General features: G+C 40.1%; 1 protein-coding gene and 1 non-coding gene across 6 annotated transcripts in view; one reads left to right on the top strand and one right to left on the bottom strand.

Annotated features, from left to right (window-relative positions):
* LOC105465096 (tetratricopeptide repeat domain 39C) overlaps window positions 1-9,852 on the top strand; it is a 120,068-nt gene extending 110,216 nt beyond the window's left edge. For 4 of the 5 annotated variants that reach the window (XM_011713325.2, XM_071085526.1, XM_011713336.3 and 1 more), the window contains 5 exons: window positions 1,385-1,508; window positions 5,686-5,783; window positions 7,118-7,222; window positions 8,701-8,739; window positions 9,304-9,852. In XM_011713325.2, coding sequence (XP_011711627.1) covers window positions 1,385-1,508; window positions 5,686-5,783; window positions 7,118-7,222; window positions 8,701-8,739; window positions 9,304-9,393 — 456 coding nt within the window. In that variant the 3' untranslated portion in view covers window positions 9,394-9,852. Of the gene's footprint in view, window positions 1-1,384; window positions 1,509-3,333; window positions 3,400-5,685; window positions 5,784-7,117; window positions 7,223-8,700; window positions 8,740-9,303 lie in introns of those variants that run through there. The other variant, XM_011713343.3, reaches the window with a different exon arrangement.
* On the bottom strand, window positions 132-247 carry LOC112423820 (U5 spliceosomal RNA). The gene has a single exon (XR_003014378.2). It is a non-coding gene; the product is annotated as a U5 spliceosomal RNA (small nuclear RNA).
* Window positions 9,853-14,418: the final 4,566 nt, after the last annotated feature.

Below are 14,418 nucleotides of genomic sequence, written 5' to 3'. Positions count from 1 at the left end.
CCTATTTACTTACCATGTCAAGTGCAGTTCACTGCCATGGAGAGGATGCTCTCCATGATTGTACATCTTCTCTGAATAGAAGATTCTTGCCTTGCTGCAAATAATGAAAGCAGATTTTTAAAAAATCGATTAGCCCTGCAGGTACAGGGCCTCAAACAATTGGGTTAAGACTCAAAATGGTTCCCTTTCATGGAAATTTTTAGCAAAAGGTGAAAGATATATATGATCTGAAGAGTAACTGGAGTATAGTTTTTTTTTTTATTATTTTAATGAATGGAGACATTATACATTCTTCAGAGCTAATGAACACACTAAGAGAAAGGATCTGTCTAAAGAATTAGTTGGTTTTGGAAGAATACAAATTGGCAGGGCCTAGTGAGAAATGCAGGCTGTCTGGGGTTGAGAATAGAGAACACATTGCATTTTGATGTAATAAAAAGCAAAAGTGTGTGTCACAGTGTCCCAGTTGCCAGCAGAAAGGCCCAAGACTGTAGAGACAGCGTTCCTAATGTATTCTGTACTTTTGTGAATACAATTTTGCTGTATTACCTTGAGTTACATAGTGTCTTATATCCTGAATTATCAGTTATTTTAGTTGTATATGTTTTTATTGAATGAACATTTAATGAAGCTTTTGAGTATAAATTAGACTATAATGTACAGCTGAGAGCACTGGCACTCAGTAGAAAAATTTAAAAACAAGAGAACTGTGACTAAAAGGCATCTATCTAGTCTTAGTTCCTTAGGTGTGTGTAAGCCCATTGAATTATTAGCTGTCACCAAGCTTTATAAATTCCATCGATCTAAATGCACGTAAATCTAGTTTCATCCCCAAGTTTTCAGAATATACCCTGCATCTTTTTTTTTGAGACGGAGTTTTGCTCTTGTTGCCCAGGCTGGAGTGCAATGGCGCAATCTTGGCTCACCGCAACCTCCGCCTCCCGGGTTCAAGCACTTCTCCTGCCTCAGCCTCCCGAGTAGCTGGGATTACAGGCGCACACCACTACACCCAGCTAATTTTGTATTTTCAGTAGATACGGAGTTTCTCCATGTTGGTCAGGCTGATCTGAAACTCCTGACCTCAGGTGATCTGCCTGCCTTGGCCTCCCAAAGTGCTGGGGTTACAGGCGTGAGCTACCACGGCTGGCCCTGCCTTGCATCTTGAGAGTAGCTTCAGTTGACTAATGAATGAAAGGCATAATTTCCTGTATGTCAAAAATTGAAAGCAACATTTTTTATAGAGAGAGGAATTGTTAGTCTTAGCTTTGAAGGAGAAGGTCATTCACATTGATGATGAACTGTGTGCTTTTAAAGTGTCCGAGGTGTATTTTTTATTTGAATTTGTTTTTGAAAAATGTTGCCTGTTTATTCTAACTCCTTACAGGCAGAGCGATTTCGGAAGCAAACCCCAACCAAAGCACTCTGTGTGTTGGCGTCCATTGAAGTGTTGTACTTGTGGAAGGCTCTTCCAAACTGTTCCCTCCCCAACCTGCAGAGGATGAGTCAAGGTAAAAAATGTTTAAAAACCCAAAACTGTCTACTGGACACATTGGCTTCTTCTGCCAGTGCTGCATTCTTCAGTTTCCCGGTTATCTCGCATTTATCTCATCAGATTCAGGGAGAGGACACATCTCTCCTTCTTAGAGGGTGTCGTGATGAAGAAAATCCTGTCACTTAGGTGATGGGAGGAGGAGGCGGCACTGCTGTGGACAGATATGCTTGCCTTAAACATGTGATGCTTTTGTTATAAATGTTATTAATTCTGTAGCTATGGGAGTTGCTGGGAGCATACATTTTATTTTCCCCCATGAAAGTACTTTGTTTCCCTTAGGTGTGATTCACATAAATCAAAATATACTAAAGCGTGGCCTGGTGGGGTGGCTCACACTTGTTATCCCAGCACTTTGGAAGGCCAAGGCAGGCAGATGACTTGAGCCAAGAGTTTGAGACCAGCCTGGGCAACATGGTGAAACCCTGTCTCTACTAAAAATACCAAAAATTATCTGGGTGTGGTGGTGTGCACCTGTAGTCCCAGCTACTTGGGAGACTGAGGTGGGAAGATCACTTGAGCCCAGGATATCGAGGCTGCAGTGAGCTTCGATCATGCTCCACCACTCCAGCCTGAATGACAAGAGTGAGATCCTGCCTACAAAAGAAAAAAGGAAAAAAAATATAAATATGTTCTTATTCATATATGTGGTGAGTTTTCCCAAGAAACTTAGTATTGACAGTTTAGGCATAATATTCCAGAAATAGTTTGTAAGCCACTGTAGAAAATTTTTCAGATTTTTCTCCAGTTACTCTTGTTTTTGACCAAATAGAGCATGATCCATCGAGCCATATATTTTTATCATCAGACTTCCTGCAAATCCCTTTTGCCTATTTCTTTTAAGAAAAAAAAAAAAAGGAGGCCAGGCGCGGTGGCTCACGCCTGTAATCCCAGCACTTTGGGAGGCCGAGGCGGGCGGATCACAAGGTCAGGAGATCGAGACCACGGTGAAACCCCGTCTCTACTAAAAATACAAAAAAAATTAGCCAGGCGCGGTTGTGGGCGCCTGTAGTCCCAGCTACTCGGGAGGCTGAGGCAGGAGAATGGCGTGAACCCGGGAGGCGGAGCTTGCAGTGAGCCGAGATTGCGCCACTGCACTCCAGCCTGGGCGACAGAGCGAGACTCCGTCTCAAAAAAAAAAAAAAGAAAAAAAAAAAAAGGAAAAGAAAAAAAAAAGGTCCTTCCTCAATTGTGAAAACAAACATTGCCAATTGCCAATGTTGCTATTCTGGAGATCAAAGGAACAAAACTCCTTAAGAAGTCTTGTACACTGGCCCTGTAATTCGAGTAGATGTATAACCCTCCCAGGGAGGAACTAGCAAGGAAACATTTTTCTTGGATGTGTCAAATTCTCCTATGTTCTTTTTAATTTTTTTTTTTTTTAATTTTTAGAGACAGGTCTCATACGGTCACCCAGGTTGGGTGCAGTGGTGTGTTCATAACTCACTGCAGCCTCAAACTCCTGGGCTCAAGTGGTCCTTCCACCTCAGTCTCCTGAGTAGCTGAGATTACAGGCGTGTGCTGCTGCACCTGGCTACTATATTTATTTTTAAAGGAGTTGCATAATTCAAAACCCCTCCCTTCCTATTGAAGCAAGTATAGAACATCTTTAAATGCCTAACTCAAAGGAACAATGAAGAATATTAAGTATTTTTTAATACGCAAGTACCGGATCACATATTTAGAGATAAAATACAAATATAAGGTAGGCAGTAATTAACATTCACAAGAACAATTACCAGTTAAGTGAGATTTGACAAAATATTCTCTGAACCCCTTTCCAGGTATCAAAATGAAAAAAACTAACAACAAAGATGTGTGCCTGGAAGGGAAGACAGACCGTATCTGAAGTGAGCATGAGACAATTCTCTAGTATCTTTGCTAAATTTAACCCAGTTCTGAGGTCTATTAATTAGATTATATAATTCCTCAATGGTAATCAATAATGGTACAAACTGATCAACCACATACAGTACAATGAAGATCTTTGTAGAGAAAGTTATGTTCCAGAAAAAAACAATAGTGGCAATGTGGATCATAAGCATTTATTAAACTCTGCATCGTGCCCTCCCAGTTTTGTGCATTTAGCTTATCGGAGTCCCCATCCATAGCTCCCTGTACCAGCAGAACTAGTGAGAATCCTATATCCTTGTTGTTTCATCCATAACCTTTCCCCACCCACCTGCCCTTCTCCACTGCATTCTTTCTCTGCATTGTTTTTTGTTGTTGTTTGTGTTTTGTGTTTTTGAGACAGGGTCATGCTCTGTTGCCCAGGCTGGAGTGCAGTAGCGTGATCATGGCTCACTGTAACCTCTGCCTCCCTGGCTCAAGCGATCCTCCAACCTCAGCCTCCTGAGTAGCTGGGACTACAGGGGCATGCCACCACACCCAGCTATTAAAAAAGAAAAAAAATTGTAGAGATGGGGTCTTGCCATGTTGCCCAGGTTGGTCTTCAACTCCTGGGCTCAAGTGATCCTCCCGCTTTGGTCTTCCAAAGTATGGGGATTACGTGCAGCCACCACGCCCAGCTACATTGTAAACATGTTTGTATTCTAGGCGTAGCAGGCAGAGTGATCTTATTAAAACCTAATCATGTTGTGTCACTCTGCTTCCCAGAATCCTCTATGGTCTCTCATCTCATTCAGAACAAAAACCCAAGTCTATTCAGCGGCAGGCAGTGCTCCCAGTCTGTAACCCCCAAGGCCATTGTCCCTCCCTGCTCTTCCCCGTTCCTCAGCACGGTCCTCCTCCCTGCTCTCAGACACACCTGGCTCCTCCTGTGCCTTTGCACTTGCTGTTCTCTCTGAGAAGGAATTTTTTGTTTGTTTTGTCATTATATTCTAAGCACCTAGAATTGCCTGGCAAATAGTAGGTGCTCAATAAATATTGAATGAATGAATTAGTGTAATGAATGAATGAATGAACAAGTGAATGAACTGCATTAAGGTTTCCTTAATGTTGCTGCCTTAAGAGTCCCTGAGTTCTATTTCGTATGAGCGTATTCCTAGCCTGGCTTTCTGGGGTGACTCCTGCTTCTACAAGATCATCTTCTATTCTCACATTTACCTCCTCCTCTCACCTTTGAGTTACTTGTTCTGTAACTTCAGTTCTCTCTCTCTCTCTCTCTCTCTCTGTATACATATATATAATAGAAAATATAAATATATATTTATATATAAAATAGTAAGATATATATTATTGAATCTCAGTATCTTTATTAGTCTTTGGAAATAATGGTATTACTTCCTTTCTTCCTCATCAGCCCCATCATGTTTCCGTTCTGCATCTTTCTCTTTTTCTTAGAAAGCTCCCATAACATTCTCTAACCTATGTGTCAGTCCTCCACAGCTTGCTGTTGAAGTGAAGGGGTCAGTGCTGCTCCTCTCCCATGGACTAGTACAGTAACTCGTACAAACATGGAAAGGTGCCTATGGCATGGCAATTTAATGTGAAGTCATTTTTAAGAAATTAACAGAACTTCTTTTTTTTAGAGCAGTTTTAGGTTCATAGCAAAATTAAGCAGAAAGTCCAGAGTCCCCACAAGCTCCTCCCTCCCCCTGTCCTTCCCAACTACCAACATCAGTGTGGTGCATTTGTTACAGTCTGTGAACCAGCGCTGACACGTCATAATCACCCAAAGCCCATAGTTCACAGTAGGGTTCACTCAGTGAACAAACAAACAGTAGGGTTTGGACCATTGTATAATAATGTGTCTACTGTGATGATATCACACAGTCCTTTCATTGCCCTAAAAATTCTTTCTGCTCTACCTACTCACCCCTCCATCTCCCCTCACCCCCGGCAACCACTGATATTTTTACTGTCTCCATAGTTTTACCTTTTTCAGAATGTCGTATAGTTCATAGTTGATAGAATCATACAGGATGTAGCCTTTTCAGATGGGCGTTTTTCACGAGGTAATAATGTGTTGCAATTTGAGTTTTCTTGGCTCTGTGAAGTTTGGTATTTTTGCCTTTCTTTGACAAAGGCTACTCACTAATGGATGAAGAATGGGCACCTTCTGAGTTTCAGAGGGCAGAAACGTGAACTGAAACGTTCACCTCACTCTTCACGATACTGAAGAAATTAAGTGAATGCATTTCCTTACTGCTCTGTTCACTCCCCTTCTTTTAAAGCTTGCCATGAAGTGGATGATTCATCTGTTGTTGGATTAAAGTATTTGCTTCTTGGTGCCATACACAAATGTCTAGGAAACTCAGAAGATGCTGTTCAGGTAAACTGTTAATGTTGTCAGGGCTAAAGAAAATAAGTCACGAACACCTACGTATGTGCTTGTGAAGAAGAAAAATGAAAAAGCACTAAACAAAACCGAACCTCCCACTATAAACTTTATCCAATTGATTTGATTAATGCCATCTTCTCAGATGCTAGAAGTTGATGATGGTTAATACTAGTTTTTCATTAACTTCAGATTCTTAGAATGCTTCTTTATATATGGCCTCCTTTTCTGGCACTAGTATTTATCAAAGATGACAGTCTCCACTGGAGAGAGGAGGACACGAGGAGGCAGACAGTTTTGAAGGAGTGGAATGAAGCCTCATAGTTAGACAAGAATGAAAAGGATCAGACATGTCAGTGTGCGTTCAGTTTTCTCTCTTTATAACTGCAGATTATTGATGCAGCCCTGGGGGGCGAGCAAGTTGTTTTTTTGTTTGATTGGTGGTTTTGAAGAAGTATGTATCAGTGTTAGTTTGACTACTCTTTGAAAGAATCAGTGTACAGTGGCTGGGCGCAGTGGCTCACACCTGTAATCCCAGCACTTTGGGAGGCCAAAGTGGGCGGATCACTTGAGGTCAGGAGTTTGAGACCAGCCTGGCCAACATGGTGAAACCCCGTCTCTACTGAAAATACAAAAATTAGCCAGGCGTGGTGGCGTGCACCTGTAATCCCAACTCCTTGGGAGGCTGAAGCACGAGAATTGCTTGAACCCAGGAGGCGGAGGTTGCAGTGAGCCAAGATTGCGCCGCTGCACTCCAGCCTGGGCGACAGAGTGAGACTCCATCTCAGAAAAAAAGATTTAAAAAAAGAATTAATGTACAGTAATAGGAGACTTTTGGCTTTTAAATCCTAGAAGATCATGCCCTTGTAAGTTTAATCTTTCAGCATGGGCTTATGATAGTTATTACAGCCCAAAATAGCTTATTTTAGATCAAATCCTTATGTGCTACCAAGATACAGTCAGGACGCATGTCAAGAGATCATAGTTGCCTTGTGTGTTTTCTGTTTTAAATATTAAAATGGGATGTTTAGACTCTTAGATGCAGATAAAGGTATTCTCAGTGATAAAATCAATAGAGGCTAATATGTCCCCTGGAAAAATAGTAGCACAAATGAGACAGTCCAATATATTCTGAGGAATGCACATCAGGCAGCATGTAGAGGACTTCTAAGATGTAGATAGGAAAGAATGAAGATGAGGAAAGAAGAAAAAATCTGATCTAGAAAACAGAGTATGAGTCCCCCTTCCCGCCCCCTCTTGAAGATTGTAATAAGCCCTATGCTAAGTCGGAAAATGAATTCATCCAATAACATTTGCATTCCTTTTAGTACTTCCAGCGAGCTGTTAAAGATGAATTGTGTCGTCAGAATAACTTATATGTTCAGCCGTATGCCTGTTATGAACTTGGCTGTCTTCTATTAGACAAACCAGAGGTAAGGTCTTGTGTATGTGTATACATCGGTACACACACACACACACGTATACACACATATATATATACACACACACATATATATACACATATATATATATAAAATGTTCATCAACAAAAATGTAGAAATGAGCAAGCACAAAGCACCCTTCATTTAAAACAAACAGATCAAACACAGTGTTCTTCATTTTGTTTTCCCGGATTTTACTTAGAATGAGTCCAAGAAGTTAGTAATGGTACCTTACTATCTTTAATAAGGTAATTTCTTGCCTAGAATTCAATCGACAGTCATACATCTCTTAATGACATTCTGAGAAATGTGTTGTTAGGCGATTCCTTCTTGGTGCAGACATCTCAGAGTACGTACACAAACCCAGGTGGTATCACCTGCACAGCCAGGCTGTGTGTATCGCCTGTTGCTTCTGGGCTATACTCGTGTATAGCATGTTACTGTATTGAATACTGTAGGCAACCGTAACACAATGGTAAGTATTTGTGTATCTACATATAGAAAAGGTACAGTAAAAATACAGTTTTTAAAAGATAAAATATAGCCAGGCTCAGTGGCTCATGCCTGTAATCCCAGCAGTTTGGGAGGCTGAGGCGGGAGTATCACTTGAGCCCAGAAGTTCAAAACCAACCTGGGCAACAAAGTGAAATCTCGTGTCTGCAAAAAAAAAGCAAAAAACATAGGCATGGTAGCATGTGCCTGTAGTCCCAGTTAACCTGGGGGCTGAGGTGAGAGGATCTCTGAAGTTTGAGGTTGTAGTGAGCCATGATTGTGCCACTGCACTCTAGCCTGAGCAAAAGAGCAAGACCCTGTCTCAAAAAATAAATAAATAAAGTTTATAGCTATATAACTTACTGACTCAGATAAAACTTTTTGATAATCATTAATTTTAAGGTTGTTTAGTAAGATGTTAACCTAAGATATTATATCTTAGAGGTTGCCTTTTATAGACTGTGAAAAATTAAGTAATTATATATCAAGGAATGTCCTCATGTAAACAAATAAACAATTTTATATTAAAAAATATTGGGGTTGGGCACAATGGCTCACACCTGTAATCCCAGCACTTTGGGAGGCCAAGGTGGGTGGATCGCTTGAGGTTTGAGACCAACCTGGCCAACAGAGCTAAACCCTGTCTCTACTAAAAATACAAAAATTAGCTGGGCATAGTGGCAGGTGCCTGTATTCCCAGCTACTCAGGAGGCTGAGGCAGAAGAATTGCTTGAACATGGGAGGTAGAGGTTACAGTGAGCCGAGATCATGCCACTGCCCTCCAGCCTGGACGACAGAATGAAACTCCCATCTCAACAACAACAAAAAAGGATGTTGGAGTCATTATACTTGAAAGAACAGTTGACTCTGCTGTGTCAATGGTGAATTGTTTTAATTAACATAGCCTCCTATTATACCATTTTCTGCCTGCGTATATATAAACACAGATTTTAAGGGATAATGTGTTTTTCTTATAGACTGTAGGAAGAGGCAGAACTCTACTTCTTCAAGCAAAGGTAAATATCCTGAATCTACCTTTCTCCAGTGGCCCTTCTTATCCCATACAGTGTATACCCGAGTCTGAATTCTAGAAAGTTTGTGCAGTGATGTTCTGGTTGGTAATATTTCTGGAAAGGAAAAATGATAACCAATTGAATCCATGAGCTCTTGAGTTTTAAGGGACATTACAAGATCATAAGGAACTCAGATGAAATTGTTCATACTGCTTTAGAAACATTCTCAGTGTTTGGGTGGGAAGATAACTTCTGCTTTTATAACTATGTCCCTGAAATAAGAATTTCTAATAGTAACTTATATTGAGCACAACGTAAGACTACCTTTTCAAGAATAACACGAGGAAAATTGTCCAAAGAGAACATTATTGACATTCAATTGATGTTTTTAAAAATGAATATGAAGTTTGAGGTTTGAGTAATATGAAAATCAAGTGCATGGGAAGCCTTTACTGGGAGTGTAGAGATTTTACTTTGGGAAGTACAAAACTGAGTGTGCTTTATACCACAGTACCCTGTGCAAGCTTAGCTAACAGAGTGCGTACATATCTTTCTTTGATCTTACAGGAGGATTTCTCTGGCTACGACTTTGAAAACAGATTGCATGTCCGCATCCATGCTGCTCTGGCCTCTCTGAGGGAATTGGTTCCTCAGTGACAGACCCGGAACACCCGCTCTGTCCCTCCCCACCCAGGGTCCGCACTTTAAAATAAAAGCAGAGGACAAAGCTCTTGTGAAGATCGGCTTTTCTTCTGAAAACCACCTGTGCCAGGGACACATTTTCCCAGTTAAGCTGACATATTAAAGATCTCCTCTTTTAAACATGTAGCTAAAAAGTAATAATGATGAGGAGGATGATGATGGTAAGAATAACAACTAACCACCTGGGGAGAGGGTTAAGTGACCTTGCTCAAACGTTTTAGTTTTGTGATTTATTATTTTTAAAATAAAATCAAACGAAACATCCAACCCGAGATCCTGTAGGAACACCTACCTTAAGCACATATCTGAATGGATAACATTACGAGGTACCTGTAAAATTATTAACAATATTATTACATAGCATTTATATTTGTGTTTTGAAAAAATAAAAGTGCTTTCTAGTGTTTTACTTTATCCTCAGAATACCCTGGTGAATAACATAGCACAGATATTATTAACCCCATTTTGCAGACAGTGAAACTCAGGCACAAAAAGGTGAATTGACTTATCGCAATTAATTATTCCTGTTATCAGCAGAGCAATGAATAGAAAGCAGATCTCCTAACCACCAACTGACTGATCTTTTATTATAAAAATAATTAATGTTAATAGGCCAGAATTCCGTGTTTTACTTATTAAAAGAACAAAATCTTCAGCTGAAGTTACGTTACCAGAAATACTCATCTCCAGATTGTCTACAGAATGTTTCAAAGCGATGGACACTCTTTTTCCTTTGAAAGCCAACCAAGTAAGAGCAAATATTAATAGAAGATAATTTTACAACTAAAAGTGTAACTCTTTTGCTAATCTATTAGCCTAGTCTATAGATTAGACAAACAGTATCTACATTTTGGGAGTTTACCTTTCTTTGTGAAAATTGTCGAATTACCAACTTTTGGAAATCTTTTGAGACATTACTTGAAAAAGTTATTCGTGAATGAACATAGATTTTGGCGTCAAAATATTTGCTGGTGGAACATTTGCTGGGCTACACAGTGCCAGGATTTAATCATTTTCCCCCTAGCTCAGGTTATTTAGATATTATAAAAGGAATTCAAAGTTATTTTTTTATTCTTCATTGCTAATTTTTATTGTCATTTAATTTACCTCCATGCCCGCTACTGCAAACCTGTGGTTTTGAAGAATCTAAATACCTCAGTCACTTTTAAGAATCTCTGCCATAATTTGGCTCAATGTTTAAGGTTAGATTTTTAAAGACATTTTTATTGAGCTAAAGAATATCATTTTAGAGTGTCATTTATTTACAAATTCTTTTGGCTGAAGCATGATCTCATATTAGTATTTTAATATTTTCAAAATAAAACATGAGAAAAGCAAGTAAAATGTTGGCAAATTTAATCTGATTTGACCTTGTTTTGAGGGAATAACCATAATTTATTTGAAAGAAGTTATTTCTCACTGATTTTGGCTAAACTATATTCATGTTTCTTCATCTCTGTTACTGACCACTTTTCAGTAGACTGTTTCCAAAATGTTTCTTCACATTGACTTTCTTCCTGATGTGAATTTGGTGTGGGTTTTAGATAATAGTAAGAGAGAAGAGATTGCTCTCCTATATTCAGTGAATGAGAAGGGAACTTTTTTCTGAAAAGCAAAATTGGTGTCCAAAAATATTGGATATCTGGGTTTTTGTTTGTTTGTTTGTTTTTCTTGAGACGGAGTCTCGCTCTGTCACCCAGGCTGGAGTGCAGTGGTGCGATCTTGGCTCACTGCAACCTTTGCCTCCTGGGTTCACACCATTCTCCTGCCTCAGCCTCCCAAGTAGCTGGGACTACAGGCACCCACCACCACACCCGGCTAATTTTTTTTTTTTTTTTTTGTATTTTTGGTAGAGACGGGGTTTCACCGTGTTAGCCAGGATGGTCTCAATCTCCTGACCTCATGATCCACCCACCTCAGCCTCCCAAAGTGCTGGGATTACAGGCGTGAGCCACCGTGCCCAGCCTGGATATCTGGTTTTAACTAGACTGAAGGGAAGAACATTATGAATCTTTAAAATACAGCTATTGCCATTTTGCTCTCTTCTTAACATGCAGCATAGGTGACAAGCTTTTCTGTCATGATCGTGGAGCATTCTGAATTGTGACGTTTTTGTTTGAGAGTTCATTCTTGAATTTTCAGTTCAAAATGTTGTTTGAGCTATTATTCCACATTCAAAGATTATATAAGGTCCTGTGCTTTTGAATCTTTTTCAAAAAATTTCTGCCTGCTTAAAAAACTACTTTTATTTTCCCACAGAGAGTTCAGGACTTCAGATTAGTTTGTGTTCAGCTCACTTAACTGGACAGACAGTTTTGCGTTTTGCAACACCATCCTGTAGGTTTTCTTTACTACTCAAAGTATAGGTCTTTTAAAAAATTTTTAATCTTCGTTTTTATTATTATTATTTTTTTGAGATGGAGTCTTACTCTGTTGTCCAGGCTGGAGTGCAGTGGTGCGATCTCTACTCACTGCAACCTCTGTTGCCCGGGTTCAAGTGATTCTCCTGCCTGAGTCTCCCAAGTAGCTGGGATTACAGGTGCCTGCCACTGTGCCTGGCTGATTTTTGTAGTTTTAGTAGAAACAGGGTTTCACCACCTTGGCCAGGCTGGTCTTGAGCTCCTGACCTCATGATCCACCCACCTTGGCCTCTCAAAGTGCTGGGATTACTTACAGGCATGAACCACTGTGACTGGCCAAGTCTTTTTTTTTTTTTTTTTTTTTTTAAAGAGTCTATCCATCCTAGGCTTGGTACAGATGGCCCCTGTGGTAAATCTGTGTTAACATGGTGGTAGACCATGGAGAGTGGGTAGATGGAGCTTCTAGACTCCAAAACAACAAAACCACAGTGTGAGTACACCGTCCCATTAGGTTGACTGAAGTCTGAGTACATTTTCTGGCCTGTGTGCTGTGACTCATCCAACCTGTGAACTGACTGTGATCTGCTTGGTAACTTGGTTTGGTGTAACCTGCTCTTAACCCTTTGCTGATGAAGAAAATAATCATATAAGTGGAACTATTTGCATCTATGTGTGCTTCTTTTTTTATGTTGTTATCACTTACTCCTTCCCCTGTCCTATTTTGGAGGCTCTCAATGGATCTTCTAACTTATAAATGTCAAATATATTTTTGTATTAGATTGTGCCTATGATGAGAGAAATCTCTAATGTATATTTTATGTATGCTGAACACATTTTTATAATTTGACACACTTGGAGGCATGGTCTAGTAATAACAATGTAATATGTACCTTGCTGGTTAATATAACTAAGATTTTACCTTTACTGGGTTAGGTATCTTTATTTTAGCACCTGACAACTGTCTTCTACTGAGTAAAGAATTATAACTTTTAGATGTCACAGAAAATTAGAGTATTTATTGTCACATATTGTGTAAGTCAGTTATTTGCTGAATTCGCACTTTTCTGTCTCTGCCAACTAAAGTTAAAGGACAAGTCATATCTGATTTTTAAAATGAGCACATATGCGTGCATGCACACATGCACACACACACCTTTGCTGTATAAACTTTTCCAGTGGATTTCTTCCTTAAGCAAATCATGCTGGCAAGTATTCAAATATGGTTTTACACTATGAAGATACACATTCACAAAATCATGATGTACTATTTTGGTTTCTGCGGATGGTATATTTTGTAGAAAGAAAATTGTTAAATCAAGATCATCCAAGAAGATATATAGTCGAGTCAGATTCTTTAGAAGCTAGAAGAGGAAATGCAGAAAGAAAAAAGGATAAGGGGAGCAAGAGAAAGTTGGTCCATAACAGATACGCTCCTTTTTCAGTAAAGTATGCAGAGCACAATTTAACTGGCTTTCTTGTGAAAGCTAGCAAGGGGGCTGAGCTCTATCACCTAGTTGACTTGGGTATGAAATAGAAGCAACACACTTGAAACCCAGGTGACCTCAGCCGGGCGCGGTGGCTCACGCCTGTAATCCCAACAGTTTGGGAGGCTGAGGCAGGCGGATCACGAGGTCAGGAGATCGAGACCGCCCTGGCTAACACAGTGAAACCCCATCTCTACTAAAAATACAAAAAAATTAGCTGGGCATGGTGGCAGGCGCCTGTAGTCCCAGCTACTTGGGAGGCTGAGGCAGGAGAATGGCGTGAATCTGGGAGGCGGAGCTTGCAGTGAGCCGAGATTGCGCCACTGCACTCCAGCCTGGGGGACAGACCGAGACTCCATCTCAAAAAAAACCCAAAAAAACAAAAAAAAAGAAACCCAGGTGACCTCTATGTAATGCCTAATTCCTCCTCCTAGAGGCCAGTGGTTGTCAATTTTCGTGTTTTACGAAGAGATTCTGATTCGATAGGTTCTAGGTAGGGCTTGGGAAGGCATTTTTAACAAGCTCCTGGGAAGATTTCTTACGCAGGTGATGTGGATTAGAGAAACATTGCCCTATTCAGCTTTTGTTAAGGATTTAGTAAATCTGGGAGAAGAGTTAAACACAAGCAGAATTATATAGCAAGGATAAAGTCATAAAGCATACATCATGGGATCACTGAGAGAATGCTGCTAACCCACTGGCTTCCTAAAGTAGATTTCTGAGATGGGTTATAAAGGATACGCAGGATGCAGTCAGGTGAAAACACTTGCTGGAGCAGGATTCAAGGCCTTGGACCTAATGAGCAAAAGCACAGAGGTGACAAACCTCATGTGTTGTTCAAGACTCTGGAGCGTCAAGTGGGAATCACATGGTGATCGATGAAATACGAGAGGTATGTAGAGACCACACCCACAACCATGGAAGGATTTTGGGTATGGCAGAGGGGCAGTAGAAAAGAAGGTAGATTTGCGTTTTAAATTACTGTTGACCAAAAAATAACATACTGGTGACTGAAAGGGAGATGAACAGAAGGCCAAGATTGTGAAACCACATGAAATCATTAAGAGTTCAAGAAATCAAAGCAGCCGATGGGCAGTGGTTTGAAAATTCTTGGTTAGATGTTTTCATTGTAACAA

This window comes from Macaca nemestrina, chromosome 19 (genome assembly GCF_043159975.1).
Source record: "Macaca nemestrina isolate mMacNem1 chromosome 19, mMacNem.hap1, whole genome shotgun sequence".
Taxonomy (NCBI): domain Eukaryota; kingdom Metazoa; phylum Chordata; class Mammalia; order Primates; family Cercopithecidae; genus Macaca; species Macaca nemestrina.
This window is presented reverse-complemented; position numbering and strand designations above follow the sequence as displayed.